Genomic DNA, 21,373 nt, shown 5'->3' on the forward strand with positions numbered 1-21,373 from the left:
CAGTCTAGCCTCCTTCTCTCACCACACTGTACTGTCCTCCTGCTGCGGGAACAACTTGTTCCAAAATTCTTACTCAAATGGCGTAAATTCCCCAGCTCCTGCCTTCCTTCCTGATTCCTCATTGACTCCACAGCTCCTCTGTGGATCATTCAAGGTAATTAAGTCTAAAATCTGCTTAATTCAGTGCCTGACTTCTATGTGATGAGTATTAAGTCACTGGAGCTTCGACAGGGCTTAATAATGGGGTCCAGTGGGTTACCTGCATGAGTAGGAATTACCCGTGGCAGGACTGGGCTCACACTTTCCAGATTAGGTGAGAAACACTAAAAAATCCCCCAAAACCACTGCTACAGGCCCTGATAATAAATGAGGAAAGCCCCTGGTATCTTCAGATTGCCTCTAACCCTTACAGTTCCCACTGCTTGAGAACAGAGCAAAGTTGAATATAGTCTAAGTACTTTCCTCATTTCCTTACAGAGAATTATTCTCCACCACAATGAATGTACTTTCCCCAGGTCCATTTAGTTCCCAGTCTATGATTTTTCTCTGCATTGTTCCTTCATCTCTTCTTCCTCTTTTTCCACTCAAGGTTTTTCTATTCCATTTTTTCCCCATAGTCTAAGTTCTCCCTATGAATTGTCTATCTGCTATCTTTCTTAATCCATTAGGCACAGAACTGTACTGACCACCCCAGCCAAAACCATCTCTCCCTTTACATTTGATGTGTTTTCAGTTTTTCGTGTCCTTCTGTCAGGTCTAGCTCAACTCCTGCTTTTATTCCAGGCAGGCAGTTTCCTTCTCATGACCATGATTCCAGAAAGGGGTGTCACTAGGAATACAAGACAACTCCCTGCTTTCAAATCAAAGGCTATGATGACACAGAATATGGACGGGAGGTGAATGACAATGCAGAATCAGAGAATATTCCGAGTTGGAAGGGACCCACAAGGATCATCAAGTTCAACTCCTAGTTCTGAGATAGGGGAGGCACTGTGGATGATAAATTATATTAGTAATGTAATGCCTCTGCAAAAAAGACAAACAACAAACTCCAGAGTATAAAGAACGATCTGTGAGATTAGGGGAGATAATGCTTCCACTCTACCTAGGAAAGCCCCCACTAAAGTACTGTGCTCCACTTTGGGCACTAAGTTTTTAAGAAATATGCAGACCAGATGGAGAGAAGGCAGAGGACAACAGAAGGAATGATCAGATATCTAGAAAACATGATCTAAAGAGAAAGACTAAATCAACTAAAATAGTTTTGCACAGGCAAAAAAAAAAATAAAGGGAACATGTTTTAACAAATAGGTGGAAGGTGCAGAAGTACTTCATGTCCACTGGGGACAGAGTAGTAAGTATCAGTCTTGAAGTAGAGAAAGGGAAATTTAGGCAAGACATGAGGGAAAAGTTGCTTGTGGTACAGACAGGTAAGATACTTCAGACAGAATGCCAAAACCCTCCAAGACACGCCATGGAATGATCAGATTTGAGAGAAAGCACAGTTGCACATTTGTCACAACTGGTGTCAGTCCAGCTCAGGCTGATCTTTGGAAGAGGAGCCATCTAGAGAGAGCCCCCCAAAACTCTGACCTGAGGCACTGGGTCAATAAATAATTCAGAGCAACTATTACACAGATTGCTGGGATGGCAGGTAAAAGTAGCAGTGCAGGATGCACTGTAATTGTAATGGCATGCATATGCATTAATGCAATGCTTTATGCCTGTGCTTTGTATTGACAGTCACAGCATGAAACAGCAGCATTGACCATTTGGAAAAACCTGCTACACTTGGAAAATGCCCAGGAATTCTTATATGTAATAAAGCCATTACAGAAAAAATGTCCTTAGGAGACCATAAAGCAACCGATTACTTCCTGTCTTTGCATCAAATCCTCAAGAATCAGAAAGATATGCCAATCCTTGGTGGGAGAAAGAACAGGACACTCCTAATGTGAATACCAAAACATTGAGAAAAAATCCTAATATAGAGTATGGGAAATTGAACAAAAAACTGTAAAATATCATCTTTGAGGCTTCAACCTTTCACATTAACTTAAAAATGCAAATATTATACAGGCCCTTCTGATTTCAGTATGGATCTCCACGGGCAGAAAGCTGTGTCCACATGGACAATGGAGGATTACGAGCCCTTTGCAAGGGTCTCAGCAAAGAAAACCTGAATTGTATACACTCTTCACAAGTCAGTGCAATTAAAAAAAAAAAGGCAATGGAATGAACAACCACCTGTAACATACAAAGACATTTATCAACACCACAACATAACAGTTTTAGGCAGATAAAAATCATTAATATTGAGTTAAACTTCTACACTGAAGTTACAACCTTCTACAGCTACAGAAACTATATTCTACTTTTCCTGTTTTGCATGTGTATGCACATACATACATACATATACATATGTATATATCTGCATGCAGCAGCCTGTCAGTGTCACCCAGCCTATGAAATTCTACAGACAGCTTTTGCTCATAAATCTGGAAGACACTTTTTCTTTCAATAGAACAAACCCTTAATCTGGTTTCAATGAGTTGTAAAAGACAGCTCCTGTGATTCACCCCCTCCCCTCAACAGAAGCACTGCCTGTTAATCCAGCAGGAAATAACATTTGCCAGGATTGACAGCTGTGGATTTGTATTCAATTCCCAAATTAAAAACCAATGACAGGGCCTAGTTCAATGGAGATGTCAAGTAAAATAAAGAAAGTAAAAAACCTGCTGCTTTCTCTGTAAAATACAAACATACATACATTTTGGATAACAATACTAAAAGGGGGGAATGAGATATAATAGGATTAAAGCTGTGTGCAAAGTTTCTGTTGAGGGTTTTTTTTTTTCACCAACAACTCACATTTTGTATTTTTCCACTTACATATTAATTTTTCCCTTTACTCCTAATGAATATTTTAAAACATGTTAAAAACTATTTCAATAACTATTTGAAACCCTGCAAAAATACAATGTAATAATTTTCTCAGTCAAATCAGCAAAATCTTCATATATAACAGTAATTACTGTCCAATTCAAAGAACGTTTAATTACACACCAAATACTACGAAGAGATGTAATGGCACAGGTTCTCATGCTTCTGCAAAATCATGTTAATCAGAGAGCATCTTGGGCAGTTTCTACTGTTAATCTGAATAATAAGAATCAGAGATGGAAAACACCTAACATAGTTAGGATGGGCTGTTTTCTAGTGCTGTAACAAACTGCTCTGAAGAGCCCACAGCAACTTTTCCCTGCTCTAATAGTCTTTGGAATAAGTCACAATAGTATGATTCTTCCTGGAAATTCAATCCCATAATTAGCATACTGATTATATGATATTTAAAACTCCTTAATTTCTGTAAATACTCCTCTCACTTGCTAAAAATTATACCTTTCTTGTACCTTCAGATGTCCATGTTCCTCCAACACACTGCTTAAATTAGGGAAGAAGGAACATTCAGGCCACTTCAGCAATCTGTGCAACAATGAAATGCAAGGTGTTTTAACTTGCTGCTATTTACCTGTACGAAGTGATCCTCCTGAGGTCTGCAATGGAAACACGATAGCCACACTCTTCCAAGACTTCCTCACAAGCAATTTCTTCTAAAGAAAGGCCTGGCTTGTCCACAATGCCAGCACAGAGTTCATAGGTGACTCCAGCCGCAGCAGGTAAGGGATTCTCCAGGGAAGTGAAGCTCTCCTTGTCCTGATTCTGAAAGACTTGAGGATGATGCCTTTCTACTTCACACATGTAAACAGCTGAAAAAAACCCCCCAAAACACAAAAGAAAAAGATACAAGGGGCAGTATGTTAGTTTATTCATATTAAGTAGAATAAAGGGTGGTAGACAAATTTTGCCTGGAAATTAACAACCATGAGAGTACTTGAGAGTAACGAGGAATTCAGCTGTGTTATCTGTTAAAATAATGACACACAAAACTGGCATTTTAAAGAACAAAGGTTCTCTTGCCGTGTCCATAAAATTATTCTCTAAACTCTTATTGGTACTTACATCATCTGAAATGAATTCATGCACACCTTATAATAAATAAAAATTGAAAAGGGGAGCTAGTTCATCCAAGAAATTTAAGTGCCAGAAGTACCATACAGCTTCCTTTTGTTGGGAAATGCGGATATCGGGACTTAATTTAAACTATGCAGTTATCTTGCATGAAAGTTGGGTTGCACATAAAGTACCATGTGCACAATGATGAGTCTTTCAGCCTGTCAACTCAGCTGTTATTTAAAAAGGGTATGAAAAGCATGTATGTTTGTTTGGAAAAAAAAAAAAAATCCTCTTTTGAACGTATAGTTCCTTGCACAGATTCCTGTGTGGAGTCTGAAAAAGACTTCTTGAATTAATCTACAAACAGCTGCCACTGTAATGCACTCCTAAAGAAAGTGCCAATGTCAGATTTTAGTCCTTATTTAAGCAAAACCTCTCACTGATGTCAACAGAAGTTTTGCCTGAGTGAGAACTGCAGGACTGGATGTCAACACACGAAGAATCCCTACTGACAGACAACTCCAGATAATTGTAAATTTATTATACAGGTATAATTCCACTCGTTTGTTCCTTGAAATTTCCTTATGTCTGTCCCCTTGCTTTTCATGAAAGTTTTCCAAGAGAGTGTTATAAACCATCTTGAATGAAACTATTTTAAACTTTGAACCTGTTTTTATTCCATTAAAATATTTTACATGCATATTTCACATAAACATAACATGGTTTTCAAATTAATTTCTCTTTTATTTCCCATTCTAAATCTTGCAGAATTGATATAAAAGAACTCAGGTTTAATAGGCAACTTTTTGTCCTTCCAGGTACTGGATTTAGCTTGGTATTTCTTAAAAAAAGGTCTCTAGAGAAATGTTGCATAACAGTGAAGTACCACAGTGACTTTTTAAGCACTTGGTCTCTGAGGCAGAGTCTACACCCCAGAAATCTGTGCCTGGGCTCCTTCTGCAATGCTTGTTTTGACACCTCAGAAGTGTAGAATAGCAAGACCAGCTCTTGAAAGGGAGATGTCAGATCAGTCCAACATTCAAAATCTAATCTTTCCCCAGAAGTCAAAACTTTCAAAGCTGCTTGTCTTAGGTTACATCCAGGTCTTTGAGATTCAAACAGGTACAGATAGGAGTTTCCATTTCTTACTTGAGAGACATGGCTGAGAGCTCAGTTTTCTTTTTAAAGCACAGCATGAAGCCAGAAAAAAAATTATTCCCTGCCAGCTCTAAGGGACAGCTCCTTGAAGGGTGTCTATTGTCATTATTCCAAAAACTTCTAAAAGCTAGGAAAATTACCATAAATGACAACCACATCCAAGATTTCTCTGAGACGAGCCAAATCCTCTGAAAGTTTTATTTCTTTTTCAGTACTGACATACCCGTATCAGATAATTAAAAAAAGGGACAACACATACATCTCATTAAAGGCTTTGGGCATTAAAACAGAATGCAGGTAAGAGTATGGGGTACAGAAATATGAAATATGTGACCTAAAAGTGTTAAAAGTCTTTTGTATCCCTGAAACCCATCCTGTCATTCCATCAGGCACCTGCCATTCTCCTTCTCCCTCAGCACAACTGGGCTCTATGTAGACCAAAACCTACACTCCCGGAAGGACCTAATCCAGCAGTCCTCTTCAGAGCAAAGTCCTGTGATATGCCCACACTTCAAGCCCAGGAACAGCTTTTCTCTGTAGATAAGGAAGAAAAGAAACAGTACCAGCCACTTCTTTAAGAACCCCAAGTATTAGAGCATTCACCAAGGAGTCTGATTATGAATTTAATATCACCTGGCTTGCAAAGGTTCAAACTCAATTTATCTCTCTAAGATAAGCAAAGCCTAGAAAGCCAAGCTGCCTGCTAATATCAGGGAACAGAGAGTCTCCCATACCTCTCTTGAAGGTGCAAATCTGACTGCACAAGTGATGCACTGGGTGATAAAAAACCAGATGGAAAAGCAGTGTGTGACCTACTGGCTAATGCACACTCTTCAGAGGGAAACCTCTCCTCTTCCTCATCACAGGTTGTCATCTGGCTGCAAATCCAAAAAGAGTTTGGAAAGCAGAATCCAGAAGCTCCAGCACAGTCACCCAGCCACTTGTCCCACTGTTCCCTTGTCTTCCAATGCTTCCTTGGCCAGGAACTGCCACTTCCTCATTGCTGGGCAATCTCCTTCATCGCCAGATGGACACGGCCATGAGAGGCAGCATGGTAAGGAATCAACCTGTGCCCAGAGGAGCTTCTGGTTGCACATCAGGAAGGACAACAGAAAGGGTTGGCAGGCATTGGAAAAGGCTTCCCAAGGAAGTGGTGGAATCCACATCTGAACTAATTACCCTGGAGCCACTCAGCTGTAAGAAGCCTCAGAGGGGAAACTCCAGTAGAATTGATGTTCTCACCTTCCTTTCTGGAAGGTGGGACAAAGGATAGATGGCTCAACCAAACTGAGCAAATAAGATCACTAATGTTATTCAAAGCAGCCTTTGTGGGTGATACATATAGGGACTTGTTTGCTACCCCTAAACAGAAGAAAACAGCAGTAGGAACTAAGGAGCCAATGGGGTTTGGCTGTCTGGGGAAGGTGCTGGCTCCTCTCTAAACTTCTGACTGCACTGGTGTTTCATACGTCCTGAAACAGAACATGGCTTATGATTCAAATCTTTGATACTGTTTATTTTAAGTCAGTGGAAAAACAAACATCACAATCCATTGAAAGGTCATTATACTTACAGAGAATAAACCAGAGTACATGCTCATAGGTCCTAATTCCAGCCCTTCCCAGGAAAATATCATTTTATTATATTTGAAAATGTGTGGTCAATTGCCTACCAAAATAAGCATTGACCAATACCTTTGCAAATTAGTCATGGGTGAGGAACATATACAGAGATACATGTTTAACTTTCTCCTCTCTGCTCTTCCCAAATGTGTGATTTCATGATCATTCAAGATGATCTAAGCCCAGAGCACACTGCCTCACTGGTTGTGTGTTCCTGCCACCCCTCAAATCAGCATGAACTCCTTCAGCTGCCTGATCCTCAGACCTCCTGTCTGCAGCCATTCTGCTGTGGCTGCATAAGGGCTGCTGCTGCCAAAGGGAATGGGGTGGGAATGTAAGGACAGGGAGGGATGAGTGCCTTTACAAGCACCACAGACATCAGTGGGAAAAGCTGCTCCTGACAGCACAGCCTAGGGAGAGACGAGCACACATGGCACCAGCACACGTGCAGGGGACGTGCCTGGAGAGCGAGCGGCAGCTGTTCACTCACAGCAACGAGTGATCGCCTTCCTGGTGGGATCCTGGTAGGATCTGGCAATGAGAAAAGCCTCAGCCTTTGTCTTTGCTTTGTGGAACAGCCACCAGGGCAGACAATAACCATGGAATGGAGATATAATTATAAATATAGGGACGTGAATAATGTCAGGGCATGATTGTGATGACTGAGCTGCTGTGGGGTGTCTGACTGACCACTGTGCCTAAGGCCAGGTGCCTGAGCAGCTCCAGCCTCTGGAATGGCTTAACTCCACAAACAGGCCACTCTTTTGAGGCTGATTTGACACTTCCATACAGATAATGCAGTGAATGTGTTGCTGCTCAGCACATGTATATATAAATGAATATATATATGTACACATATGAAGGCTTCTCCCGAAAACTGCCTCAAAGAGAGCAACAGCTACAGGAGCCCTTTATTCGCTGGCAAATAAAAGACAGTGGATTAGTGCTGAACAGATAAACAAACACTTTATACAAGGCAATTAGCACTTCATGAGAAGGCTGCACTGTCAGTGTAACACTGCTGCACAGCACTGCAGAGGCTGTAATCACTGTCAGTAAGAAGGGGCAGTGTGACACTACCCTACAAAGTTTCCTCTAAAGTCTACCACGAGCAGTCTTGAAATGGTCTCTTAGCAACAGTCAGTGAAATACCTTCTGATTTCTTTTAATTAACATGCAGAGAATATGCATTTCCTTTTTAACTTCCAGAAAGTAAATACTGCTTTGAGTTAAAATAACTGATACAAAAACTCAGAAAAAAACTAAGTAAGTGTATTAACCTAAATTAATAATAATAACTGGTAAAATGAAACTGTCCACATACTGATGAAAAAGCATACAGTCCTGAATCTCCCTCATTTTAAATTTCCAACTATATAATGCACAACAAGACAGTAAAAATAAAAAGAATACTTCAGACAAAACAAAAAGAAAAATACTGTGCTTCTGTACAAGTAGGTCAAGAAGGAACTCCAAATTAAAGCAATTTCTTGCACGATCATTGTAGAGCTGTTTGTAATTTCATCCAAAAGAGGACAATAACCAGCCCAAAAGCAAAATGTAAGACTACCCTGATCATTTGTTTCATCTGTAATGGAAATTTCCCTGGTTAGAAATTCTGACCGACTGAAAAGGATGGGCTATCATACAAAGAAACAGAATATAGAACAAAGATTTTATCACCACAGATGCACCAACTTTTAACTGCTAAACCCTTAAAAGCTTGCTTCACTAGAGAGCAAAAGTAAATCTAAAAAAGAGGATTACCTGGGCGGAACTGCTTCACCACAACAAAGCACTGCCGAGAAGTATTAAAGATCAGGATTGACACACTGAGGAGGAAAATAAAAAACCAAAAGATCAACACTTTATGAAGGATTAATGCAGGACTATTAAACTTACATCTTGTGAATTTAATTTCAACTATATAAATACATGTAAGATTTATTACTAAAGCCCCAACACAACAAGGTCCTTGTCCAAAATCCATCTAGAGGGATAGATAATGGGTCATGTTCCCAAAGCCCATGAGAATTTACCCAAAATTAAGTCACTTTTGTCTTGTGGCATGAAAATAAGCACCAATCAATTCCTTCTTCCCAACAGGAACACCATCACCACCCTCTCTTTCAGTCTAAGAACATCGGTACTAGATAGCAAAAAACCCTTGCAAATGAAAACATATGTTCCCTTATATCAGTCTCAAATTAGGATAGTCAAAACCTCAGGCACAGTTTAGGCTCAATCAGAGCCAGTGAGTTCTGCATAAGCACAGAGCATCTCCTATCTGTAGCTACTTGCTGAGCTCAGGTTTCAAAACAGACACCATCCAAGTACGATTTTGTACAAATTTAAACTAGTAACTTCAACTGCTACATTCAGTGGTTCGTGGTTGCTTGCAATAAATGTCATGGGGACACCTGACAGCCTGAGTATTTGGACATGCTCTGGACGTGTAGAGTACTGATGTTCTCTGCTTGCTTAACACACTCTCAGGTTTTACTAGTTTAAGAAAATGCAGACAAAAGTTTTCCTCCTTAGCTGGTAGCCCACTGCCAAAAAAACCCCAAGTGTATATTTTGCTCATTACCATGGCAGCATTCTCTCATTTGTTCTGCCTCACTGTCTGCAATCGAGACGTTAATTCATTATTCTATGAACTCTACAATAGATTAGACTCACAATGGCATATTTGCAGGATTGAGTCAAACTTTCAACTTTCCTTGTAAAAGAACTGTATATTTATTTTCACTATTTGATTTAATAATGAAGTCTCAAGCTGCCAAAGAAAATGCTATCTGATGATTATTAAAAATAATGTTAATGTTTATTATAATAATATATAAAAACCAAAACAGACGGGAGAAGTCCAGATGTTAGCATTTATATTCATGGTTGCTATTCTCAAAGACCTGTACTGCATATTGATGGCTTCCTGCCCTGGGATATGCCATTTGCAGGCAATTTTAAAGCAAAGGTTTTAGCCTTCGGAGAGGCCGGAGGAGAACATTCACTCTGTTTACTGGCACTGGGGCTCTTTCTGAAATACCTGGGAGTTTGTGTAGGTTGCTGGAAGAAATGAAGTTAAACCACAGACCATAACATTTTTAAGGTTACTTAAATATTATTCTTTTATTCTTTGAGTTTTTTTTCCTTTTCATGACTGTTCCTCTCCCCAAAGCGGTACTGTCTGAGGGCAGACACTGCACTAAATAAAAGGGAAAAAGGAATTACTGCTACTGAACCTTGGTTGTTTTGTCCATGGGCACTGCCTGAAACTGGAGAGAGCAGCAGCCTAAAACTGCTGATGAAGAGAAGAGTGGAAGCTTCCTGAAGCAGATGGTTGCCCTTTACCTTTCTTTACATCCACCACCCCAGGCCCAATCTTTCCTTTGGCTTGCCTTCTTCAGCACGTCTCATTAAATAACTCATACTAACTCATTAAAAATGGCTCAGCTATTAGACATTATTTTTTCCTAGGAGTCAATCACTTGAGATTTTTATGGAACAGATGGGAAAATTAAAAACAATCTGTCAGAATTAAGGAACAAGATCAAATTAGCTGGAAAGGAGTAGCAGCAAGTTATTACAATTGTCTGCTTCTCACACCATCTTGAGATGAGAGGGTACAGAAATGGCACAAATCTGTAGAACTTTCTATTTAATTACTTCTAATTTTCTGAGAGACTGACAAACAATTTTGAACAGAAATTTACATTTTTTAACAAACCACAACACACAAGTTCTATTATTTCCTGTCAGAGCTGGAGAGTCATGGAGGAGAAAGTTCAGAATTATACCTTCTTAGGAGGGGTGTAACATTGGGAATGCCATTTGCTGTTTCTTTGTTCACAAGAAACAACATAACACGAAATATTTCCACAGGTCACCGGCTCTGTAACTTCTGAAAACCCATTGAAGGCTGCCTTCAGGACAGTTATTTGAGTATTACACAAAATTAGAGCAAGACAGTTCAACTGAGCTAAGTGGAGGAGCTTCACTCCCATTTTCAATGGGTTTCCTTATAATGACCCAAATGTGTGGGTTCAGATGTTTGGTCTGGTCTATAAGGAAAGTACTTATCTTCCGGAGTTTTAAACCACCATACAAAGAATTCACTACAAAATTAGTTTGAGATTGCTATTTTTATGGATGATACAGGCTACCAAAAAGAACTACTACAAATCCATTAGTAGGTCCAAGTACATCTTTCAGTGGTACCATACTATGGGGTATTACAGAGGTATTTGATGTTTCAAGGCAACTCCCTTCAAAAGATTACAACCAGACCTATTTTAGGGTATTATATACACAGCTTTAAAGTGAGGAGTAAACACATAACATAAAAAATTAAAACATCCACAAGGACTTTCATGAGAATCTCCACAACTAAAAGATACAGAAAAGAAATTAAGCCAAAGCTGCACATTTGGGAAAAAACATATTAGAAGCACTAGAAAAGAAAAAAAAAAGCTCAGCCACATTTCCTAAAAGAAGGTAGTAATCCTAGACAAGAATTTAACCTAAAATGGATATCAAAGGTCCTAATGCAGCAAAAGGCTTCACGCACCCATGTCTCAAACAGCAGCACAAGACCACTTTTTTGTTATATTTTACAAAGGAAAATAATACCCTGATATAAAAGGATCATGATAAATCCCAAGCTTCCATCTGTGCCTTAAAACAAGCTATAACACCTCTGCACTAAGGAAACACTGTCTCAGCTTAGACCTGCTAATCTTTACATTTTGTGTGGCAGATTACCACTTTTACCATATTCCACAGGTGTGTATCTTTGCTGGCTAATCCTCCCGCAGCTGACTCTGAGGGAAATCAGAGGTGTAAAAGGAGAGGTCAGGAATGTAAACGCCACTGACTAATGAAGGAGACTTGGCTCCTCCACACGTCTGCCAGTAGCTGCATTAGGGACAACAACCAAACAGAAAAAGAACTTACTAAGAGATGACAGGGTGTGTGCAGTGTCTCTCAGGGCTGGTGAAGACCACAGACCTACTCAACCTTCAGCCCAGCCTCATGCTCAACTTCCCACTGCAGTAGCTCCCACTCCCTTTATACATGAAATAAATCACTACTATAATTACAGTAGTTTTTCCCAAAGAAATCATGCATGTAAACAGCTTACTGTGCAATGACGTAGAATATTGTTCTTTCTATAAATACAGGAACAATTAGAGTAGCTTTAAAATATTTTAAGAAAGATACGAACCTAAAATGTCACATACAAAGAGCATTTAACCTGTACTTAAGCTGTTGTTGTACTCAAGTTTGCAGTTGAAGTGTGTCTGGTCTTGGCCCATAACACGATGTTTTCTGAAAGGGATTCCAACTATTCAGTCAAGGCTGTCATGTAGCATTTAACCATTTAAACTTCAAAAAAGCCCTGACTGAAATAGGTATTAGGATCCTCTGATGGATATTTGACTTCCCTAAACTGTCTAAGTCAATGTGCAGAAATTACAGACAGCTGACCCAAGGATACTGCAACATAAAGAGTGCAGAACCTTAATTCCTCCTCCACCTTTAAGACCCTTATCAAAAGAGAAAATATGCACCTGAATACAACCTTTACAGCTGAACACACCTATTAGAAGAGTTCAGAAAATGACTCCATTGTGTGCCATAGAAAACTACTTCCACATTTTTCCTTCCCCCAACACAGTACAGCCTTGTATTTATTGAAATCACAGTAACTGATGCTTTGTGATATTCCAGCTCAGCAGACATTTAGTTAGAAATACTACAACTTCACACTCTCAAACCTGAGAAAGGAAGGTGGTGTTTCATGGAGCAATGCAAGACATGCAGCATTTGACCACAGCAGTTCTGAGGTAGGGGACAGATGAAAACTGACATCCTGTTAAAATGTGCACACACACATATGGACCACGTAAAGTCAATTCTTTTGAAATACATCCTAGCAACTGAGATCAGCAAATAAACTTTGCCACAGCTTCTTAAGTATGTACTTCTAGAGCTCCAATACTTGAAAGAAACTTTTGGGGATTAGGGGGCTTTGTTGATTTTTTTTGGTGGTTTTTTTGGGGTTATTTTTTTTGTCCGAAGGTTTGGGGTTTTTTTGCTTTTTGTTATAGTTTATTTTTTTCAGGTAGTCATGCAATTTCGCCTTGTAGTCATCAGTTTGGTAATCTGTCTTCATGATTTGACAGTGGTTAACCTGGGCTATAGTTAATCCACATGCAACTGCTGACACTTACTAATTGCTTTTTATGAGACAAATTTTCAAAATCCTTTAATAAATAAAGATTGATTCAGTCTTTCTTTATTCTTAGAGGTGGCTTTAATGCTGACTTTACAAATGTGAATTTGTAAAACTAAAAAATAATTTTAGAAAATCCTCACAGTATAGCAATCACAAAGACAAGGACAAGGCTCTCCTGTACTTCTGTCAGTGAGCTAAGACTCTCAAGGCTGGAGATGAGGACTTTTAATGACAATCTTGTACTAATAACTAAAATGCTACTACGTTAAGTAATTGATGAGGTAACACAGGCAAAGAAATTGACCTTTCTTAAATCCTTGTAAGAGCAACTCAGGAGCTGCTTGTGTCAAGCATGGGCATATGTGTGACACACACAAACTGTGATCAGAAATGAATAATGGAAGATAAAGCACCTAAAAAAAGACTGACATTAATGTTGAAAGCCAGGACTTCTCAGCTACTAACCTCAGCCACTTTCACATACTTTTAAAGGTTAAAAAGTATCTCAAAATTAGTTTAAAGCCTGTAATACTAGTAAGTGCTGCCTACAAACAATAATCTCAGCTCCATGGGGGAGACTTCAGGAACTAATGATGTATGATTTTTAAAAAACCACAATAAACAAACCAAAACAAACTATCAAAACCCCTTCAATACCACTAATACAGAACCTGCAGTATTTCAGTTTTCATTCTCAAAGAAGACAAAGAAATGGCAGATTCCAAAAGGAGACACAAAAACAGCATGCAGGAGTAAAAGCAAGTAAGTGATTTAATCAATCCCCTTGACTCTCAACAGATACTTGGTTTTAAAAATCCCTTTGATACAATCAGAAGAAAATAATCAAATGTAGTGTGCAACCACAGAAGTATTTAGAGATATATTCATCTCTGCTGGAGAGCATGTGAATATAAAACACACATTTCATATTTTTGCCCACAATGCTCATAAAGGAGAAAATGACAAGATTTATGAATCATACTAGATGAAAAGTTAGTAAGAAAATATATAAATATTTAGAAGTCCCATAATTGTTTTAGCTTTGAAGTATAAATTTTTCTTCTTGATCTTATATTAATTTGGCTTTCTTTGTTCATAAAGGGTTGACAAATTGATTATTCATAGTTTGCCATGTCAAGACTATAATTCCATCTAGTCTTTTTAAACTATTATGTTTGAGAAACACCCCAGATCAGGATTAAAGTACGTCCATAAAATACTAAGGGGTTGGAATGGGCCTTAAAGATCCTCTACTCCCAGCCCCCTTTGCCATGGGCAGGGACACGTCTCACCAGACCAGGTTGCTGAAGGTATTATCCAACCTGGCTTTGAACACTTCCAGGGTTGGGGCACCTATAACCTCCCTGGGCAACCTGTTCCAGTGTCTCACCACGCTCACAGTAAAAAATTTCTTCCTAATATCTAACCTAAATTTTCCCTCTTTCAATCTGTACCCATTACTCCTTGTCCTATCACTACAGCTCCTGACAGAGAGTCTCTCTCTGGCTTCTTTTGGGCCCCCTTCAGATCCTGGAAGGTGCTGTAAGGTCTCCACAAAACCACGTTCACGTTTGTAAACACATGTCCTTTTCTTGTTTGAATCTAAAATGACTGTGCTTTCAATTTTAAAGTGATAATCAAAACCCACCTAAACTTGTTTGAGAGCCAACACTCAAAAGCAATTCTTTGGGAGCAATTCTTTCAGGAGGGCCTACTTCATCTTATTTCAAAATTATTTTTGATGTCCATAAGAAAAAATTGTATATAGCTCCTGTGTCACTTCTGTATTCAAATTAACCATCCATTTCACAGCTGGACACATCCTGAAAACTTCTGATGTGGTGTCCAAAGCGCTGTGTTCTTCCTTTTATCAGCACAGCACCCAGGTCCTTAAGCCAGAGAAAACAGCCCCTTCGTTTTCGGAACAGAGATGTAATAAAGCTGTGCCCTTTGATTATTCTCCAGAGCAATTCCTTTAGTTTCCCAGAGCTTTAACTACAATGCAGATAGTCCTGAGATTAAATGCATGCACAATCTTTACTGGTTCATTTAAGTCTTCCTTCAAAGCATTTTGCATCTTTCAAAAGCCAACACCAATCCAATTGGCTGCTTAAAATGCAGCCTATTACAAAAGCAAAGCTATAAGCTCCTGACAAAAACATTCACCCTTTCATACTAATCACAGATAAAGTGGATTTGGCAATAGATAATTAGAGATGTCTAGAAGACTTCTGTATTCTGATGAAATTTGAATGCTTTCTCCAATACAACGTAAATATTTACTACTAAATAAACCCAGAAAAAAGTGGTGAGCCACGTATGCCTAAGAAAATAAATGTTACTTTGGAAAAAATCAAAAGGAAGGTTGGTTTCAGTAAACTGAACTGCAGCAGGAAGTTGTTCACGACACCATAAAGCAGGAAGCATATGTTTGGTTAATCATCAGACCAGCGTAAAAATGGACTAAGAAGTGGTAGTAAACCCATATACATGCACTTTTAAAACACAATTTATACCTACTTGTAAAGTAGCAATTTGTACTGCCAACCAGAGAATATTATCAGGACAACTTCTCTGGAATAAACAATTCTCTCAGCAACCTATTTTCGTATAACAAAGAAAAAAATAAAAAGAAAATTCAACTGCAAAATAAATGAGACATCAAAGCATGCTGCTCTCAATAACATTCCTTAAGTGTCATATCTTGGCCAGTATCCCAGGATACCCTTGGAAATGACACATTGCATCTCAATGGGATTCTTTCAACAAAATATTTTAATAAATAAATTCAGGTTTTATGCTAACTTATTTGATTGAATACAGCTTTATGGGCATTATGTGCAACAGATGTCAGAGCCTGATGGGCTTTTGTTCCAATTCCTAATTATTTGTGAAACTGCCATTTATAAACACTGTCACATAGTAAGACCAATAAATAATCCACCTAAAAGGACTAAGTATGACTCCATTCCATTCTGAAATGGCAAAAGTCAAAGTTTTAAAACAACATCAGGTTTCAAGGACAGCTCACAAAACAAACAGTTCAAGTGTTCTGCACTAAGGTAAGGAAAACCAGCAGCTTTGTTTATTATCCATCAAAATCCAAGTATGATGTGCTTAACACAACCTTTTGCCAGGTATAACTGCACAGTCTCACTACCATCAGTGAGAAACTGGTAGCTGTTCACATTTTCCCAGATTTTCCCACTTCTAGAATAATGTTTAAATAATTTCCACTTTTGCAAGAGATATTTTCAGCTAAAATAATAAAATACAGACACTCCAATTGCAGAACATTTCCTACCTTTCCTAAGATTATTTTTACCAATCCTAAATGCAGGCCATGATCATGCTACTGTCTCTAACCCATGTACAAACTCTTGGCACCCTTCACAAAGAACAGGTTTATTTCAAAATCACACGAAAGCAGAGGGAAGACTCTGATTTCAGAGACTAGAAGAGAATAAACACATTCATTTATTTTGCATATTATTGGAAACACTAGAAAATTAAATCCCTAAACTTGTAAAAAACTCAAGATGCTTCTAATCTGGATACCAGAAACCTTTATTCAGAAATTTATGACTAACCAGCCAAAATTCTTGTGTACCTGCTCAGCTATAAGAATTTTCAAGGATTCTATTCTTAGAATTAGGCAAATATTTAAGTTCCCAATGAATGATGCCCTCAATAAAGATTTTATTGCCATTTTACCCTGTTTCAGTGATACAGCAGAGAAGAGATTATATGCTATAGGGTGCTTTCATATCACATTAAAAAGATGAAATGAGAATCTGAAAATTTGACTTATGATTTCATGTTTCTCTCTGACGACTTTACAGCATCAAATACATTAACGTTTCTCTCATTCCTAGGTTTTATTTAGATTGGATCCTAAGGTAACAACAGAGTAACTCATTTTAAAAGACAGTAAATATGCCTGCAGAATTCCTGGCACAAAAGCAGAGGATCTGTCAAGTCTTCACTTCAAAAAACGCCAAAAATGAACAACGAAAAACACACCATTAAGTGCATTTTATTTGCAAATATCGTATGCAAACAAATATTGTAATTACTTGGGTTGAAGAAAACTAATAGGCTACTACATTTTTTCCTTCTAATACCAGGAAAATTATCATTATCCTGATAGCATCCTTGATAGACAGATATCAAGCCTAGACCTGAGCGTTTTCAATGACAGTGATTACAAAACATGCCTTCCTGGATTGTCTTATTGCTTATTGGTAAAAACAGTTTCTTAGTGTTTAATTTTAAAAATACTTTCCCCACCACACATAATTTCTCATTCTGCCATTGATTACTGATGAAATTAAATGATTCTGGCCTGCTCTGTAACGTTCCTTTACATTTTGTGATAAGTGGTAATTTCTCTCCTCAGTTGTGCTACCCTCTGCATGAACATGCCCAGCCCTCATTACCTTCTCTCAGCTGTTATTTCCCTAAACTTTTCATCATTTTTGTTTGTTTAACTATCTCCAGTTGATTTTAAACACTGCATTATCCTCCACACTATCTTTGAAGATAATCAAGAAAATTCCACATCATCGACACCCTGGAGGAGACATTACAAAGATAGACAAGGTTTGCAGAACAACAGCACATCATTGCAAGCAAAAGGCATATGCCACCCAAGATGCCACCCAAGAAAACCTTTTTTTTTTTTACCTATAAGGATGTTAAAAAGCTGTATTTTAAAGCTACTGTGATAATTCTTGTGCAAAGGAAGCATCTGAGTTAAATTTCATGGTGTCTTATAATACACTAGGACATAAACCAGAAAAATACATACAGGATTAAGTTTCCATAAAGCCCAAATGATCTGGCATATGAAATAGGAGAAGGAATTTAATCCACTCCTATAATGTGGTCAGGGCACATGACTTCCACTCTGTCTCCATAGCTGCCTGCTACAGCCACCGAGCCAGAATAGCAACCGTGGCTCCTGCAGGCCACTCGCCCGGCTCTGGTGACTCATCTCTGGCCGGCTCCCGTGGCCAGAGCCGGGATGCAGCCGCCTCCTGGCGCAGCTGTTGGGCTGCATTCCTTACTCCCCTCAGCCAGGGATTTCTGCCCTCGGCCAGGTAACTGCAGAGCACAGAGCCTGGATACCTTCATCTCCTCCTTCGAAGTTATGCTCATTTTTAACCTGCCTTGAGAGCCTCCTCCTGTTTGCCCCCAGGACTGGTACCTGCAGGATAGAACAAGCTGAGGTGTAGATTGCCTTGGTTTCCTTCACCCTGTAAACTCCTGATAGAAAAATACATTTTTCAGTTGTCTTTGTAATAGATAAATTGTAAAGTCATTTTTTCCAAGGAAGCAAATTAGATTAGGAATTAATTTCTTTTAAATGTGAAACAAATTAATCTCTCTACTTAAAAAAAAAAAAAAAAAGGCAAATCTTGCAAAGCAGGAATATAAGAATAAACCTAATGTTTTTTTCATGAACAATTTTTAAGTCAGGAACTATTGCTGAGTCACTGTGACATGTTTTTGAGGGTAAAAACACAGCATGAATGGGGTATGATGCACATGTAGAGCTGCAAGTTTTTTAGTCCAAATGCTTTTTACTCATCACATGATATTTTCAGAATTGAGAGGAACTCAACTATCTTGCACACAATTCAGTCACCTCAAATTTGTTTTCCTTTAAATGTAGTGAATTTTACAGTGCATTTTTCATACTTTCAAATAGAGAAGTAGACATAAAATTGTTTTGTCAACTAGGAAAAGGTACAGTTGTGTCCCTGTTCTCAAGCGTTGTTACTCAAAGCACAGAAGAGAGCACATGACTGTACACTGACCTTCATCTGTTCCCAAATTATGCCTTTTAAAAGCCTTGAATCTGTTTAAGGGGAGCTGCTGAAACCTGAAACGAACGTGGTCTATTGCTTTATAAAGTAGATGAATGTAGAACTTAAGTATTACATTTCAGGCTCTTACTGTACTAAATATAGCAAAATTAGGATGAGGGAGAATATAACTGTAACCTGAGTCTGGTTTTAGAGAATAATTTTTTGTTACAGGTATCGATGGTTACTCTGTAAAATTTAGTATGTTTCTATTTCTAACAGAAAATCACCACAAATTTGCAGAAGGAAAATGTTCTGATAAAGACCTTTATTTTTAAAAGCCAAGTCCTTAAAAAAAATTAACAGCTCTTCAGCCCGCAAATAACACCCCCACAAATTGCTAACCAGTTCTGACAGACCCAAGTCTAAAAAGAATCTTGAAATACACCTTGCATCTAAATTTCCATTGCTTGCACTCTGCTTGATTTTCATCAGGATATGTGTGACCAAACACATCATTTGTGTATTAAAGGGAAAATTATACTTAATTAGAAAAGTAAGCAGTGCAGAACTGCAGAAAGCATCTTTTGCTGTGTGCCTAACACAACAGACCAGAATTATGTAGCACTTAGGAGCACCACCTCAATAAACTTGTTCAATAATTACCATGGAGAAGAGGTAATCAAGGATTTTTACTTCTCTTCATTCATTTCTAGTAAACTTCACTGTTGTTTCTAATGACATAATAAGACCTTCCAGTGAGCTCTGATAATGTCCATCTGCATGTTTCAGAGAAAGATTAACTTAAATCTAACTCCATAGGATAAGAACAATAGTAAGCTCATTATTTTCCAACAGAAAAATGGCTTAGAAATTGACAGATTTCTTGACAAATTTGCAAATTTTTGACAGTTTTCAGATGGGAACTGTAACACTCATTAAGCATTTAATATGCTTGTAAAATCATAGAAACCTTCAGGATGTAAGTGAATTTTAGAGATCATCTGATCCAATCTCCTGTTAAAAGTCACGCTAACCTCTAAGTTAGGCCTGATTTCTCAGAGCCTTGTCCAGTCAAGGTTTGGACTTCTCTAAAGATGGAGATTCCTCAGTCTCTCTGGGCGAATCATTCCAGGACCAAACTACTGTCCATGGGTATGTCCTTGTGTCCTGGATCTTCCTGCTGTTACAATTTAAACCTAAATATTGTAAGAAATGCTGCCTCTTTTGTCTATCCTGACACTCAGTTGACTTTTGACAGCAAAGGTTCTGAAGGTTTGCCTTGGCCACAGTTTATTGTGTGACTAGTAATAAATTGCACATAACTATTTTGATCTTTAAGTGGCTGGGAGGGATTTGGAATAAGCAATTACTTGTTCAACATAAATTACAGAGGTGACTTCAGGACTGGTAACTCTAGTTCTAAATGATCTTGATCTTAAGAAAGCTCAGGAACCACATACTGTAGACTCATGCCCAGATATGCAATAATGGAATGGAAAGGAAAAGTAATACCAATTCTGCTATTTTAACTTGTGCTAGAGTTACACCAGCCTGCATATGGTTAAATGATCTTGCCCTACTGCAACATATAGTGAGATTTTAAAAGATGACTCACACCCAAGGCAAATGAAGTGACTACTGCAGTCCTTGTGTTTTTGTCTTTGTATACTTTAATCAGCTGTTCATCCAAACAGTTGGAAAGGGTACATTTATACAACAATAACTTCATCTCTCTTGGTAAATATTTTCCTGTAACTTCTGATACAAATCTATTACATATTGGCTTATATTGACCTAATTTGAAATGAGACAGAACACTGGGGTCCCAAAGGAACCCAACACACAAGCTGTCAGTTCACTATCATGCAGCAAGGAAGTCAATCTTAAGCATGTTTACTTGTGCTGCTGAAAGAGGATGACAAATAAAGACATGGGTTAGACACAATGTCTGGTTTTGTATGATTACACAGTTGGTTTTCTATTAATCATCACTGAATTTATTATACATATCAATTCTATGTAAATATATATACATGTGTTCTTTACTGATCTGGAATTCCAACATGCTCAGTTCAGGTAAACAGACCTATTATAAAATCTTGGAGCATTTAACAGTCTCACAGCATTTTCATAAGTAGTAAGTTATGAACACTTATGGAAAAGTGTTATGGAAAAGGGATCTTAATTCTGGAAAACATCTACAATCTTCCTCAAGCAGACATACACACCAGGAAATCCTGACCAACAGAACATATGTCCCAGAAACCTCTCCTCTCCTTCAATATTTATCCTTCATTAACAGTAATGAACCACTAAGAGCTCTCTCAGTATGAATTCCTCTATAATCTTCAACAACTAGTTAACATGACTTTTCCATATAACAAGCATCACAGCTATTAATATACAGCAAAATGTAGGGCTTTAATGAATTATAAGGGATTTTGAATCTGACTAATGTATTGGATAATAATCGCCTTCCTAGTCACAAATAAAATTTACGTAAACCCATGGATTTCCTATGC

General features: G+C 38.2%; 1 protein-coding gene across 1 annotated transcript in view; it reads right to left on the bottom strand.

Moving 5' to 3' along the window:
* Positions 1-21,373, bottom strand: part of NUDT14 (nudix hydrolase 14) — a 60,980-nt gene that overhangs the window by 9,352 nt on the left and 30,255 nt on the right. The window contains exons 3-4 of the mRNA XM_069018456.1: positions 8,565-8,629; positions 3,533-3,770 (exon numbers count right to left, since the gene is read on the bottom strand). Of these exons, the coding sequence (XP_068874557.1) occupies positions 3,533-3,770; positions 8,565-8,629 (303 nt within the window). The remainder of the gene's footprint in view (positions 1-3,532; positions 3,771-8,564; positions 8,630-21,373) is intronic.

The sequence above is a fragment of the Aphelocoma coerulescens genome, chromosome 5, assembly GCF_041296385.1.
Source record: "Aphelocoma coerulescens isolate FSJ_1873_10779 chromosome 5, UR_Acoe_1.0, whole genome shotgun sequence".
Classification (NCBI taxonomy): Eukaryota; Metazoa; Chordata; class Aves; order Passeriformes; family Corvidae; genus Aphelocoma; species Aphelocoma coerulescens.